The sequence below is a fragment of the Somniosus microcephalus genome, chromosome 6 (genome assembly GCF_052327205.1).
Source record: "Somniosus microcephalus isolate GS21.2 chromosome 6, FLI_Smic_1.0, whole genome shotgun sequence".
Lineage (NCBI taxonomy): Eukaryota > Metazoa > Chordata > Chondrichthyes > Squaliformes > Somniosidae > Somniosus > Somniosus microcephalus.
In genome coordinates this window covers 213,398,833-213,414,456 of record NC_140992.1, presented here as the reverse complement: position 1 = coordinate 213,414,456, position 15,624 = coordinate 213,398,833, and the positions used below count along the sequence as shown (strand labels likewise).

The window sequence follows — 15,624 nt, the reverse complement described above, 5'->3', positions numbered from 1 at the left end:
CACGCTCCCCCCCACATGCTCCCCACACACAACCCCCACACTCGCTCCCCCCACACACGCCCCCCACACGCTCCCCCACACACACGCCCCCCCACACTCCCCCTCCCACACACGCTCCCCCCCACACGCTGCCCCCACAACACACACACCATAACATTTGATATTCTGTAGCATTATTTTGAAAGAATGATTTGAGTGCAAACTCTTGACAGTTCTTCAAAAAAGCAACTTGCCAAAACATCCATTATTGTTAGAATATATTTTACAGAGGCATATATGAAATGGCAGACATCAGCTTACAAAGAATAAATGGAAAAGAGACGTACTATACTTTATAAACTTTCCTTCTACCATTATTGTAACTCTTTGAGCCATTTAGGGTCCACTTTTCAGTAATCTTGTCTGATAGGAAAAGTGAGAGTTACTGGCAGATATCTCAGTACAGTATTTGGCCCCTTTTAGCAGCACTTTCTGCAAATGTCATAGAGATGAGATGTATCGTGTAGATCTGTTAGCTTAGGTGTAAAATCTTACTTTGTTTCTCCCTTGAAAGAGCTGCAGAGAAATTTGAACAAAAGCTGAGCATTTCATAAGGACAGAGGATGAAGACTGGTCCCAGCACAATTTTGATGAAGAAATACTTTAAAAGGTAAGTGAACTATTTATGAAGGAAAGTTCTTGACTGTCAGTTTATAGATTTAATATTGATCAGCAGAGCTGGAAATCCATCTGCATAAGATTTAACGCACTCTGCTTTTTTGTTATGTAATTGGCAAACGGGCAAATAATATTGAATTCTACATTATTTGAATCAAAAGCACCTTTGATGTGAAAGTGAAATGTATTTTGAAGATGGCAGTACTGAAATTACCTCATTGGTAAATATCGAAATGCAAAAGTAATTCAAATTCTTGTCTGTACTCTGCAGTTTTCATCAGCCAACATATAACCTTGTTCATTACCGCTTTGAATGCAACAATGCAAATAGCATGAAATTGTGTTTTGGAACAGAGAGGTAAAAATATTTTCTTTTTAGGTAAGCTGAAAGATTGCTTGTTTCTTGCGCCAGACCAAATATGACAAACTGAAGGTCTGTCTTGTTAAATATCATCATTTTTTTCGTGGAGGGGTGGCGGGAGGAGGTTACGGTGGCAGTATTGTAGACACCTTAAATTGTTAATGCCTACTGGGAAGGTCTACCTCGATAGAATATGCATAGTATTTGCAACAGAACTCCCAACATCAATGGCTCATATCTATGTAAATATTATAACTTTGGGTTCCTGTACTTCCTTGATGTCTAATTATATTTGATGGAATATGTATGATTGAAATCAGCTACCTGGTATAAAGTTCCATTTACCTTATTCAATGTCCAACCAGGTGATGACTGATCATCGGGCTGTGATCTTCCCAGATTTACAGTCTATTTCATGTACCAGGCCTTTGAATCAGCACAGGCGGCCCTGATTATCAAACTTGCAGTACTACTTTGTCCTTGAAATGGAAGAAGGGCTTTAAACAATTTTCTGATCACCGAGGGCAGCAACCTTCAGGAGCGCTGTGGAGCCAGCTCCTCCTGGCTCCATGTCAATTTTGAAAAACTATTCACTGACTAGGCCACATCCTCGTCTAGAAAGGCTGAGCGGAGCAATCCCGACACCTGCTCTGCTCAGGACAGACCAATTTCCCAGAGGGGTCCTAAAACTGGCGTAGGCCTCTCATTAGCCTGGAAAGGGAACAAGGCCTGTTTTTGGTGGCCGCCACGGACACCTGAAAAATGGCCTGACCCAATTTCAGGTCAGCCTTTTTTCTGGCGTCCTTGGGGCGCAGAACGTTGGGCCCCAAAATTGGCCATCATTGCACCCATTTTCCACCCGTAAAACAGGCACAAGGTCCAATTTTTACTCCATGGTCTTTTAGAGAGCTATTTGTCCATCAGCTGCAGAAATGAGGAGTGTGATCCTATAACGTTTCTCATGCATACCTCAACGGTTAAAAAAAGTTTGTTTGGCCTGCTGCCATCTATCCCAGTATTGCGTATATGGTCATGTTTCTGTTCATAAGGAGCGAGTTCTTGTCTGTTGAAACAGACTTTTGTGTTGGGCATGAAAAACTGTAACTGGAGCAACCCCGAATGGTACCAGCAAATTCAACTACATATAATAGAAGAATATACTGTAAAATGTTCTCATTATTTGCACATGAACGGATATCACTTTGTAACTACTCTACACAGTAATATTGTACATTCATAAAATGAGATCGTTATCTGGTGGCACTTTGTGATTTATGAATGCTTTAAGGTGTGCTTGCAAATGCTGACTGGGCGAAGGAAAGGGCAATAGGCATTCACAGCACTTTCCCCAACTGTTGTTCATTTAATAAATACTTTACAGCAGATCTGTAAGGTTTTATGCTACTGCTTAGTCAAAAGTGTAAACTAGCTCAAGTTACAAAGCTGAAGCTGGCTGAACCGTGCCTCTATGCAGGGTAACACTGATCATGTCTGCAAAATGGATTATTGATCCTTAAACAAAGAAAACCATAATGTTACTGATGGTGGCTATTAGTCCAGTGGCCAGTATTGGGTCAGAGTACGTCTCTTTCCGCTCCCCGCATGAAGTAGCAGCTTAAGTGGTACAACATTGTGGAAGTACATTAGAGTGCACAGTACAGTGGCAGGATACAAGCTTATGTGTGACTTCTATGTTCCCTCAGGCCCATAATGAGTTCCCTATCAATGCCCTGTAGCCATGGGATGGTGCTGAATGGAGGCTAGGCACGGTCTCACAGAAAGGGAAAATCAAAGGACAAGTTACCAATAGTCACCCTGAGCAGCCTTGTCAGAGGGCTTAGACTTGGTCACCTGCCTGCTTTCCTTCTTGAATTGGGTGCATGGAGCAGGAATACAAAGAACACAGGGAAAGGGGAGGTTTTTTTTCTGAAATAAGATCTAATGTGTTGGTCCAACTGGCACAATAGGTGTGTTTGTTATAACCTTTGAAAGTTTTTGCAATACAGTACTAATCAAAGAAATGGCAGTAAGCAGGTGGAATAGGCATGCACACCAGAATGCAAGCATGAGTCACATGAGCACACAGCATTCTTGGTAAAGAAAAACATAAATCTTTAACCTCTGAACTAGTTCTTGTCAAGAGATTTTACTTCTGATATTGAGTACTTAGTGGAGGTGTTGGAGTTATTGCACTAGTCTCTATTTGTTAGGCCACCTGTAGGAATATCCAGTTTAGTCAGCAGGGCAATGAATAAACAAGCGAATATACATTTGCAGAAACAGTTGCGCTCAGTTTTTTTTCCGCATTGTGGAAATTAGAGATGAATAATTTAAGTCATCCATTTTGTATGGGGTGGTGGTTGATTTATCTCGGTCTATCACCCTGCTGACTGTTGACGGATTACATTGTTTAAAGCTTTTTGCCCCAGCTCACGCTTCTGCATAATTGCTTGGAAGTGGCTTTGCAGCTGAATGACCTTGGACTGGATTCACTGTCCAGTTAAAATGATGCAAATGATGTAGAGTGTAACTGTACATATGATGGTAAAAACAGATGGCATTGTTTTGCTTTGAGAGTTGTGAAAAGGTGGAAAGGGGTTCTTGAGATTCAAGCGACAGGAATTCTGAACCTCCTGAAAGGGGATCTCCTCTTCACTGGGTGGCAAATTCTTCAGTTCCTCCTTTACCTGTTCAAAATAAATAATTTTGTTCAGCAATTTAAAGTCTATTTTTTGGTAGCTATCCTTAAAGTTATTTAAAATGCTTAAACTTTTTTTCGTCCATTTCAGCTGAACATTTATGAACATAATTTTTTTTTACTGTTAATGGCCAGCTTTATCACTGAGGTACCTTCCCTGCTATGCTAACTGGAGACTTCTGATCATATTCTGGCAACACTGGGGTGCAGCTGAAGTATTAAACTGGCTCAGTGGAAGCACTTTCACCTCTGAGTCTGAAAGTCATGAGTTTAAACCCCAATCCAAGACCTGAGGCCATAGTTTAACGCTCCTGTGAAGCGCCTTGGGACGTTTCACTATGTTAAAGGCGCTATATACAGGAAACTTTCTGGTATCCAGCACTGATGGGACTGAGCTGGTGCCGGTCGATCAACACTGCCGGAGAAACCAGCGTTAATGTTAAAACATATGGAGCTTCTGAGCTCCGTATCTAGCAACAAACCCTGTTGCTTAGCAACAGCTTCAAAACAGTCGGCGCAGCTTGCAAGCGTCTCTGTAGCTAAGCAACAGCTTCAGCTAGACGCTTGCAGAGCCAGGAATGGAGAAAAAAAGCAACGAAAAGTAAAAAAAGTTATCTGAACCGACTCCTGAATTTTGCCGGTGGATAGAGCATTCCGGAGATTTAACCTCCGTTTAAACGAAAGTTTCCTGTAAATAACAATTTGTTGTTGTTGTAGTACAGTACAGGGAGACTGCAACATTATCAGGCATGTCCCTCTTTCAGATGTGACATTAAACTGCTTGTTCTGAAGGAATAAAAGATCCCAGGGCACTTTTCAAACAGGAGCAGGGAAGGTGCACTAGCCAACATTTATCCTCAACCAAAACAAAACAGATTATCTGGTCATTTATATCATTGCTGTTTGCAAATTAGGCTGCATTTGCCTACATTGACTACAATTCAAAAGTAATTCATTGAAATTCATTGATTGTGAATCGCTTTGGGAAATCTTGAGGATGTGACATATTCTATATAAATGCAAGTAATTTTTTCTTTAAAGTCTTGAAGCTCCCAACTTATCCATTAAGCACCTCTTTTCTATCCATAACGGGCCTTAAAAATTTAGTAAATTCTTCATAAATTTTGGTGTCTTTTTTGTGATTATGAAGATGAGGGATATTAATGCAGGGGGTTGAAGCGCAACCATTTTTGGGCGACTAGACATATTAAACACTCAACACAGATACTGAGTAAACTCTTCCCCAACAATGCACCCAACCCCCAGCTTCAGAAGAGCTGCCCTACATTACTAGTATGACATTTCTACTTCTCACACAATCCTGATATTGGGCTGAAGTTCAGGCAGGTTTCTTTTATGGCAATACCTGATAGAAACTAGATCAGTGTCCAGTGAATTCACTGAATCCCTTTAAAACACACCGGAGACAGAGAGTATTTATTCCATCAGTCTAAACTGGATTTGAACGTGGCTTTCAGGGGGCCAAATTCTTAACCACTGTGCCGCCCATTTCCCTAACTGCAAGCTCTTTGGGGGGAATTTTTCGGGGGGTCAACGGATGTGTTTGGTGGCGGGTCGGGTGGGAAAAAATGTTTTTGACCGGGTAGGGAACCTGCTGTCAACCCGCCACCATGCTAGTTTCCCAGATGCCGGGTCTGTCATCGCTGAACAGACCCGACACCAAGTGGTGGGGGAGGCAATTTAGATGATTAAGAGCTTGTTAATAGGCACTTAAAAACTATTTTAAGCTCACATTTAGATTTTAAGAGTTCGCCCATGGCATCCCCGCTGCTCGGGGATCACAACAGGTAAGCAGGTCGGGAGATGTGTCAGTATGAGGTGATTTCTTAAATTGATAGCTGTAAATGTTCTATAAAAGCTCCCATTTCGTAGCTGTTCACTTTCCAAGGTTAGAAGCTGTTGCTTACTGTATTTGGAAGACAGATTGAGCTTTATGCAGGTTGCAAGTGTTTGGAGCAAACTCTGTATCCAGTGTCACCTCATTGGAACAACCTCTCCCACCATTGACAGATCACTTCTGTCATCTCAAGTTCACCTGCCATCTATTACATCAGCATCGGTGCCCTTGAAACTATCTCACCTTGGTCCTCAGAATTCCACCTTGATCAGCCCCAACACCTGCAGCACCAGGCACACCAACAGCACCAACAACAACACCAACCTTCTCCGCAATCACCTGATGCTGCACAGGACACAGGGCATCAGCACCCAACCACATTGTTGCCCGGGATGCCAGGGATGGCCACACCATGGCGACATTTACTTCACTTGATGCTGTACACCCTGGCTGCCACATGATGCGCCAGGTTGGCACCACCCCACACCAACATCCATAAAGCATCCCTACAATGCCCAAGCCATTCCTTTCACACTCATTGCCACTGCGGGGGGTACCGTTATGTCTCACCATTCACTGCAACTCACTTCCAAAGGTGCACACAAATCTGTCCAAGAACGCAAAGTGTTGAAAATAAAAATTTCAATGTTTGACAGCACATTAACAGAAACTTCACATGAACGTTGGCTAAAACACCCAAGTACCTACCCTTGTGTGCTGTTATTTGGTATGATTAGACTAGGATGAGGGTGAGTGTGAGGAGTGGCTAGTGAGATGGAGAAGTGATAATGTAGATAGAGAGGGATGGGTGGCAGTGCAAGGTAAGTTGGTGTGAGTAAGGATGTGCAGGAATAGGGTAGGGAAGGCAGAGTGATGGGGATGTGATGAGTGGCACAGCAGGATGAGGTTGAGTGTGACTTTGCAGCAACGTTTCGTGATCTACTGAGATCATTGAAAGATTTACGGCACTGCAGCCTGGTCCTCCTAACGACATCTCTGCTTGTGTCCTCCTGTGCAATGTGCAATCAGGCTGCATTGATCTCATGGGGAGGTCTCTTCTGCCCATTGGAAGGGAAGAGGACCTCCGTGTGCTGTGACTCCCTCCATAAGCATATGGAGGGAGTCATGGGAGAGCCTGGGTGCAGCCGGGCACCTCTGTGCAGTGATTGTCAGTGTTTGCAGCACCTCAATGCTGTAGAACACTGACAGCACAAATGTCAAAATAAAGTTGGCCATGGTCCTTTTAAGGAAACCAGCTGATGACCCATCATCAATTGACATCATCAGACCCGCTTCCTTCAATTGGCCGGGAAACGTGCTGGGCGAGCTTAACAAGGCCAATCCTTGTAAGATCACTTTGGAGCGGGCTGGAGCAGGCAGCGAGGTCGGGACCCGCCAAGGTAGGGGAAATCGTAGCCTAAATGAATTCAATTTGATTTTAAAGAAAGGAAATAAATATAAACTAAAAGTTTCCAGACATAATGCTATTTAATAATCGGGTTCTTATCACCTAATTACTAGGTTTGGCTGCTGATGAACCGTTTAGCTCTAAAGTTGAACAACAGCAAAAGTTTTCTTTATGTATTTATGGACATATTAAAAATGTATATTTTTGATGCGAGTTCCAGAGATTAACCGAGACTGCCACGTGCAATAGCTTGAAGCTAACCTGACGAGGTGTCTGGGGACACACCACAGAAAGAGGAGAGACCGGGAATTATTTTATGTAAATTGGAAATTCACAGCTACAATATCATTCTCATTCTTTTACTGTCTGTCATAGAGAACACAATTTGTAATTCTGAAAAATATAGCCTCAATCTGTAGGCACAGGGAAACTAAATGTCAAGGAATAATTGAGGCGAATAGTATAGATGCATTTAAGGGGAAGCTAGATAAACACATGAGGGAGAAAGGAATAGAAGGTTATGCTGATAGGTTTAGATGAAGAGGGGTGGGACAAGGCTCGTGTGGAGCATAAACACCGGCACAGACCAGTTGGGTCGAATGGCCTGTTTCTGTGCTGTATGTTCTATGTAATTCTACACAATAAGTAATTGTACTTCCCAGCAGTTTGGTGCACAATCGTACAGATATAGAGGTAGGAAGGCTTTGGCTCCGATTTTCTGCCAGCCGTCGGGCGGCTTTCCAGGCGGCCGGGGGCCGAAAATCGCCGAAAAAGTGGGTCACGACCCCCCCCCCCCGCCTGATTCCCCGCCCCATCTGACTTTCGGACCGCCGTTTCTACACGACCCGCTTCAGTCCCGGCCGCCGCTTGCGGGACTGCTCATCGGAACAGTAATGAGCAATTATCTCCTTGTTGAGGTAGATTTTCCGGGGCCGTTGCGACTTTGGGCCTTTCCCCACCTGAAACCCGCCTGCGGGGAGCCCCGCTGATGAAACCTGGCGTGAAGCTTGCCGGCTTGCTTGCTGTCAGCTGCAGGTCAGGGAAAGCTGCGATTTAAAGGGACAGCACATGTATGTTGAAGGACCTTGTTGTTGCAGGTTTGGGGCTACTTCTTCAAGGCTTAGGCACAGCTGTGGAAGGTTGGAGCCTCACACACTTCTCCAATGCGATCTCCTGGGAAGCCCCTCTCGCCACCCTCACTCAGCGCTTCCTCAGCGGAGGCATCTACCAGAAGCATGGGACGCCTTTTTTTCTTTCCCTTCTTTCCATTACAGGATCTCCAGCAGCAGAGGCGGCAGCAGCAGAACCAGGAACAGCAGGATGATCATCAGGAGCACCAGGCTGCTGCTCACTCACGTGAAGCTGCACAGGCCAGAAGGGGCCAGCGCTTGGAAGTGGCTTGAGAGCACCTTGCTGCGCTTTAGGGGGCCATGGGGACCCGTTTCTGCACTGGCAGTCCTACTCAGAAGGACTTCCATGAAGATCTGGTTTCTCTGTTCGACAGATGGCCAACGCTCCTCAAGAGATGTCATTCTCTTATGAGCACTCACCATGTTTTCCGTACCCTGGTGAGTTATCTCCTCCATGGAGGTTGCCAACCTTTCCATGGTGATGCGTTCATGCGCCAATGATTCCACGAAGGCTCTGCTCATGGTCGCTATGGACTCCTCCATTCACTCCACACTCGCAGCAACCCTGGAGACAAAACCTGCCAGAGGCTCCTGCATCTGTGCATGGAGATCCATCACCTCTTCTCTTGCGGATGGACCCAGAGGCAGAGGGTTGACATGCAGCGCAGCTGAGCTGAGCTGGCAGAGTCCTGCGCCCTCCGACGAGGACTCTCCACTGCTGTCCCTGTCTCCAGAATCTGCTGAGGCTCACTTGTGAGCTATGAAACACCAGGTGACAACACTATGTCCCGAAGGTCCCCCCGAGGTGTGAGTGTCTGCGCTGGTGCTGGGTGCGCTTACTTCTGCTGACGCTGTGCCCTCAGAGGTTGGAGCTTCCTCTGAGGAGTCTGGCTGCACAGACTCTTCCTCCTCCACAGTCAGGACGGGGGCTCTGGATGGTACTGTGGGGGAGTAAAGGAAGGAGTTAGAGATGTAATGCCAAGGTTCTTCTGGTGACTCCCAGCGAGTTAGCATCTGCTGACACCTGCATCCATGCAGCATTGGTCTCAGTGGGAGGCCTCTTCCTCCCTGACCTAGGGAAGAGGACCTCCCTGTGGCCCCTAACCCCATCCAATAATGCCTGCAGTGAAGCCTCGTCGAATTTGAAGGCAGCTCAGGGTCTGGCACTGGCCACAGCTGCTGCAGGCTCCTCTGCCATCCTGTATGGTTCGTTTGGAAGCCTTCAGAGGATGCAGTGTTTGCTATGGACCTTGAAAGCACCACGAATGATGACATCATACTGTGGGGATTTCTGACTCGAATTGGACAATTAGCAAGGCTTCCCAAATGCTGGGAATTAATTGGCAAATTGAGGGAAAATTGCGTGGAGCTGGCTGACACTTTTTTATGTGTGTCAGAAACCCCACATTCGGGGAAACCCGACCATTTCCCACACAAGCCGAAAATCGGGGCCTTTGTGTTCCAATAAATATTAACTCCTGGTTTAAAAAATGTCAAGAGTTAAGGGCAGAACAGGAGGCAGCAAAGCTTCCAGCTGCTCGTTTACACTTAATGTAAAACGGAATGAGAATAGTATATTGCAGCAGTTCTATTTCTAGAATGTACTGATCAAAGGAAGTGTATGTTATTTCTCTAACTGCAGGAAATGCTGAGCTTTGCTTACACTAATGCTTAACAACTGTTGCAAGTCTCTGGCACAAACTTCACAGCAACACTTCCTATAGCACTTTCCCATAATAGTTTGACCTCAAAATATCTTGGCCATTATCTATCATAAACATATTAATATCTGCAGATTTCAATTATAGTATTGGTTATTATGTTGGAACTAAAAACTAACTACTTGTATAACTACTGTATTCTGAATATCATATGCAGTTTTTTTTTAATGAATTAGTGGTTTATTGATGCTGACCATAATATAGAACTTATGGTTAAATTGTTAAACCAGTCCCTCCTTCTCTGTGTCACTTCATTTTTTTAACTATTTGCATTGCAAATACTAGTGCTGCATCAGTTCTACAGAACACTGTAGAGACTAGTATGAACAATCAATAGGTTAATTCAGGGCTCAAATCCCCATAAATTGGATCACATCGTTGAATAAACCCCAGTAAGTTGGTGGTGTGGTGCTGGAGCTCTGCTGTGCTGGAATATGGGTACTCGCCAACCAAGTGAACTTCTGATCTGATCCACACCATCCTGGGGACAGTGCTCATCTGGAGGAGGAGGGAAGGATGGTAGGGAAGTCACCCAAGCCACTCTGACCAACTCTCTGCTGGCCACTTACAGACCTGAGCGTAGGTAAACTGTTGCCCTTGGACAGGGAATGACCCACAATGTAGGGATCACGCTGAAGAGAGGAATTTTTTTTTAAGTCAGTCTGTGGAACTTAGAACTTGAACTAAATTATCTCTCACACTTTGGTTCAAATAACCACTATTTGTTCAAAAAACCATGCTCGAAATACAGACATGCAGAAGTGACTAACCAGAAGCCTCACAAAACTAGCAACTTCACAAAATCTATCAATGACTCACATTTTTTCACTAACAGAAACCCACAGCAGCCACAAATCATACATTTTGACTGACAGCTTCCTTCCCTAAAACATCCCACTCTATACAGCTAAGAGTCATAGAGTCATAACAGCACAGAAGGAGGCCATTTGGCCCATCGAGTCAGTCCCATTCTCCCACTCTATCCCTGTAGCCCTTCAAGTTTATTTCCCTCAAGTGCCTATCTAGTCTCCCCTTGAAAATATCGAGTGTCTCTGCTTCCACCACTTCCGTCAGCAGCAAATTCCAGGTCCTCACCACTCGCTGCGTAAAAAAGTTTTTCTCACATCTCCCTGTATCTCTTGCCCAAATCTGTGTCCCCTAGTCCTTGTACCATCAACTAGTGGGAACAGCCTTTCCCCGTCTAGCCTATCCAAACCTGTCATAATCTTGTACAAATCTATCAAATCACCCCTCAACCTCCTTTGCTCTAATGAAAACAAATCCAGCTTCTCCAACCTGTCCTTGTAGCTAAGATCCCCCATCCCCGGAACCATTCTGGTAAATCTCCTCTGCACCCTCTCAAAGGCCTTCACATCCTTCCTAAAGTGTGGTGACCAGAACTGGACGCAATACTCCAGTTGTGGCCTAACCATTGCTTTATAAAGGTTCAGCATAACTTCTTTACTTTTGTACTCAATACCTCTACTTATGAAGCCTAAGATCCCATATGCTTTGCTAACCACTCTCTCAATATGTCCTGCCACCTTCAGGGACCTATGCACATTAACTTCCAGGTCCCTCTGTCCCTGCACACTCTTTAAAACTGTACCATTAAGTGTTTATTGACTCTCCTTGTTCCTTCTGCCAAAATGCATCACCTCACACTTCTCTGTGTTCAGTTTCATCTGCCACTTGTCTGCCCGTTCTGCTAGCCTTTCTATGTCCTGTTGCAGTCGATTGGTATCATCCTCACTGTTTGCCACATCCCTAAGTTTGGTGTCATCGGCAAATTTAGAAATTCTACTTTGTATTCCAATATCCAGGTCATTTATCTATATATATATCAAAAAATGCAGTGGCCCCAGCACTAAACCTTGGGGAACACCACTGTCTACCATCCTCCAGTCTGAAAAACAGCCATTTACCACAACTCGCTGTTTTCTGTCCTTAAGCCAATTCCTTATTCAAGCTGCCACTGACCCACCTAATCCATGAGCTTCAATTTTGTTAACCAGCCTTCTATGTGGTACTTTGTCAAACGCCTTCCTAAAATCCATGTAGACACCATCCATTGCATTCCCTTCATCGATCCTCCCTGTTACTTCATCAAAAAATTCAATTAGATTAGTCAAACATGATCTGCCTTTTACAAATCCGTGTTGGTTCTCCTTAATTAGCTTAAACCTCTCCAAGTGCTCGTTAATTTTTTCCTTGATTATTGTTTCTAAAACTTTACCCACCACTGATGTTAAACTGACCGGCCTGTAGTTACTAGGATTGTCCTTGCACCCTTTCTTGAACAACGGTGTCACATTTGCCACTTTCCAATCCTCAGGCATCTCCCCCGCATCTAGGGAAGATTGGAAAATTATGGCAAGCCCTTCTGCTATCTCCTCCCCCAATTCCCTTAGCAATCTGGGATGCAAGCCATCTGGACCAGGCGACTTAGCCACTCTAAGCATACCCATCCTTTCTAGTATATCCTGTCTGTCAATTTTCACCCCTTCCATTGCTTCTACCTTTTCCACTGTTACCGATATTTTGTCAGCATCCACCTCCTTAGTAAACACCGATACAAAGTACTCATTGAATATTCTAGCCTTGCCCTGCGCCTCTAAGCATAGAACACCTTCTTTGTCGCTAATAGGCCCCACCCCGCCTCTTACTACTCACTTACTGTTTAGCATTTATAGCAAGAATAGCATTTATAACGCAAAATATTTAAAAAGTATAAATTGTGAAAGAAAATACTAAACCAATCCATAAAATCAGGCAATTTATCTTGGAAAAGCCTCAAAAAATTTTCCTCCCAGTCTTTTGGGCAATGAAGCTTGGATCTTCTCTATTCAGCCGCTCTGTGTACCTCGGCCTTGTCAGCACGAGGCTCCCCATGTGGTGGATTTCCAGAATGCACCGATGGCATTCTCCATACATCACACTGGTGAACTGTAACTTAAGAGGATGTAGCTTAAGGCTGTCACCTTTCACTGATTCTAAAACAGAACAGGGGATGTTCTGGACCCTCTGGTGGTAGCTATCGTATAGCAGTGACATTCTGGACATTTTTACATGCAGATAGCACCCTCTGGTGGTGGTTATCATGTTAGCAGTTTGTATGAAGCAGAGGTCATTTGACCTCTCTACCTTTCTTCCTGTGAGAGGTCATTTGATCTTCCTACCTTTCCTCCTGTGTGAGGTCATTTGACCTTTCTACCTTTCTTCCTGTGTAACCCAGGAAGTAGAATCCCAGGAAGTAGAATTCCAGGAAGAACCTGAACTGAGTAATGGAGAATTCCATGAGGGTTTCACAATCCAATGTAATCTGATTTCATATGTTAGGCCAAGCGCAATATCTGTGAGTATCTTTGTTTGTTAGCATAATAGCAATGTTGTCAGAGTAGTATTTTGATAACACTATGTTTATAAAAGGTTAATATTTGATAGTTACAGAAGTGAGTCCAAATGTTAGTTAGTTATACAATTAGTCTATTCTACTGTTGTAAATACATTTATATCTTATGTAATATCAAATGTATAGTACTCAGTTTATGTACAAAACATACTTTGTCTTTGTTTACAGTTTCACAAATTTGTTCAAGTAAAGCTTCAAAACAGCAAACGGCTTCACGAAGAATTATTTTGAATAAGTGTTTAACTTGCTGGATAACTAGATAGGAGCACGTCTAGCATGGCCAGTACAGGGGAAGAGAGTTACCAAAAGGATGTTATGGCATGCTTTGTGAATGTCCAGTTTTGCCGCCAATCATTTAAAAAAAAATTAGAATTACATCTAATCTACAGCACAGAAACAGGCCATTCAGCCCAATTGGTCTATGCTGGCATTTATGTTCCACACGAGTCTTCTCCAACCCCTCTTCATCTAATCCTATCAGCATAGAAACATAGAAACATAGAAGATAGGAGCAGGAGTAGGCCATTCGGCTCCTCGAGCCTGCTCTGCCATTTAATGAGATCATGGCTGATCATTCAAATTCAGTACCCTGTCCCTGCTTTCTCCGCATATCCCTTGATCCCTTTAGCCTTAAGAAATATATCTAACTCCTTCTTGAATATATTTAATGAATTGGCCTCAACTGCCTTTTGTGGTAGAGAATTTCACAGGTTTGCCACTCTGGGTGAAGAAATTCCTCCTCATCTCTGTCCTAAATGGCTTACCCCTTATCTTTAGACTGTGACCCCTGGTTCTGGACTTCTATTCCTTTCACCCTCATGTGCTTATCCAGCTTCCCCTTAAATGCATCTGTAAAATGTGCTGCTTTAAAGATGCATCTTGATTTCCTAATTGGACAATCAAATCCTTCTCTTCCAGTTACAGCCCTTGGTCTGGAAAGCTCTGAGAACAGTTGTCATCACAGCTTCTCACATCTCTGGTGATATTAGATGGGTCAGCTCCCACTTCTCTGGTGATATTAGATGGATCAGCTCCCACATCTCTGGTGATATTAGATGGATCAGCTCCCACATCTCTGGTGATATTAGATGGATCAGCTCCCACATCTCTGGTGATATTAGATGGGTCAGCTTCCCACATCTCTTGTTGATATTAGATGGATCAGCTCCCACATCTCTGGTGATATTAGATGGATCAGCTTCCCACATCTCTGGTGATATTAGATGGATCAGCTCCCACATCTCTGGTGATATTAGATGGATCAGCTCCCACATCTCTGGTGATATTAGATGGATCAGCTCCCACATCTCTGGTGATATTAGATGGATCAGCTCCCACATCTCTGGTGATATTAGATGGATCAGCTTCCCACATCTCTTGTTGATATTAGATGGATCAGCTCCCACATCTCTGGTGATATTAGATGGATCAGCTTCCCACATCTCTTGTTGATATTAGATGGATCAGCTCCCACATCTCTGGTGATATTAGATGGATCAGCTCCCACATCTCTGGTGATATTAGATGGATCAGCTCCCACTTCTCTGGTGATATTAGATGGATCAGCTCCCACATCTCTGGTGATATTAGATGGATCAGCTCCCACATCTCTGGTGATATTAGATGGATCAGCTCCCACATCTCTGGTGATATTAGATGGATCAGCTCCCACATCTCTGGTGATATTAGATGGATCAGCTCCCACATCTCTTGTTGATATTAGATGGATCAGCTCCCACATCTCTTGTTGATATTAGATGGATCAGCTTCCCACATCTCTGGTTGATATTAGATGGATCAGCTTCCCACATCTCTGGTGATATTAGATGGATCAGCTCCCACATCCCTTGTTGATATTAGATGGATCAGCTCCCACATCTCTTGTTGATATTAGATGGATCAGCTCCCACATCTCTGGTGATATTAGATGGATCAGCTTCTCACATCTCTGGTGATATTAGATGGGTCAGCTCCCACATCTCTGGTTGATATTAGATGGATCAGCTTCCCACATCTCTGGTTGATATTAGATGGATCAGCTCCCACATCTCTGGTGATATTAGATGGATCAGCTCCCACATCTCTTGTTGATATTAGATGGGTCAGCTTCCCACATCTCTGGTGATATTAGATGGATCAGCTCCCACATCTCTTGTTGATATTAGATGGATCAGCTCCCACATCTCTGGTGATATTAGATGGATCAGCTTCCCACATCTCTGGTGATATTAGATGGATCAGCTCCCACATCTCTGGTGATATTAGATGGATCAGCTCCCACATCTCTGGTTGATATTAGATGGATCAGCTCCCACATCTCTGGTTGATATTAGATGGATCAGCTTTCCACATCTCTGGTGATATTAGATGGATCAGCTC

General features: G+C 44.0%; 1 protein-coding gene across 1 annotated transcript in view; it reads right to left on the bottom strand.

Moving 5' to 3' along the window:
• Positions 1-242: 242 nt before the first annotated feature.
• The window catches only part of dpep2 (dipeptidase 2), a 94,264-nt gene continuing 78,882 nt past the window's right edge, over positions 243-15,624 (bottom strand). Inside the window, exon 10 of the mRNA XM_085991374.1 lies at positions 243-3,705. Coding sequence (XP_085847500.1) covers positions 3,508-3,705 — 198 coding nt within the window. The 3' untranslated portion in view covers positions 243-3,507. The remainder of the gene's footprint in view (positions 3,706-15,624) is intronic.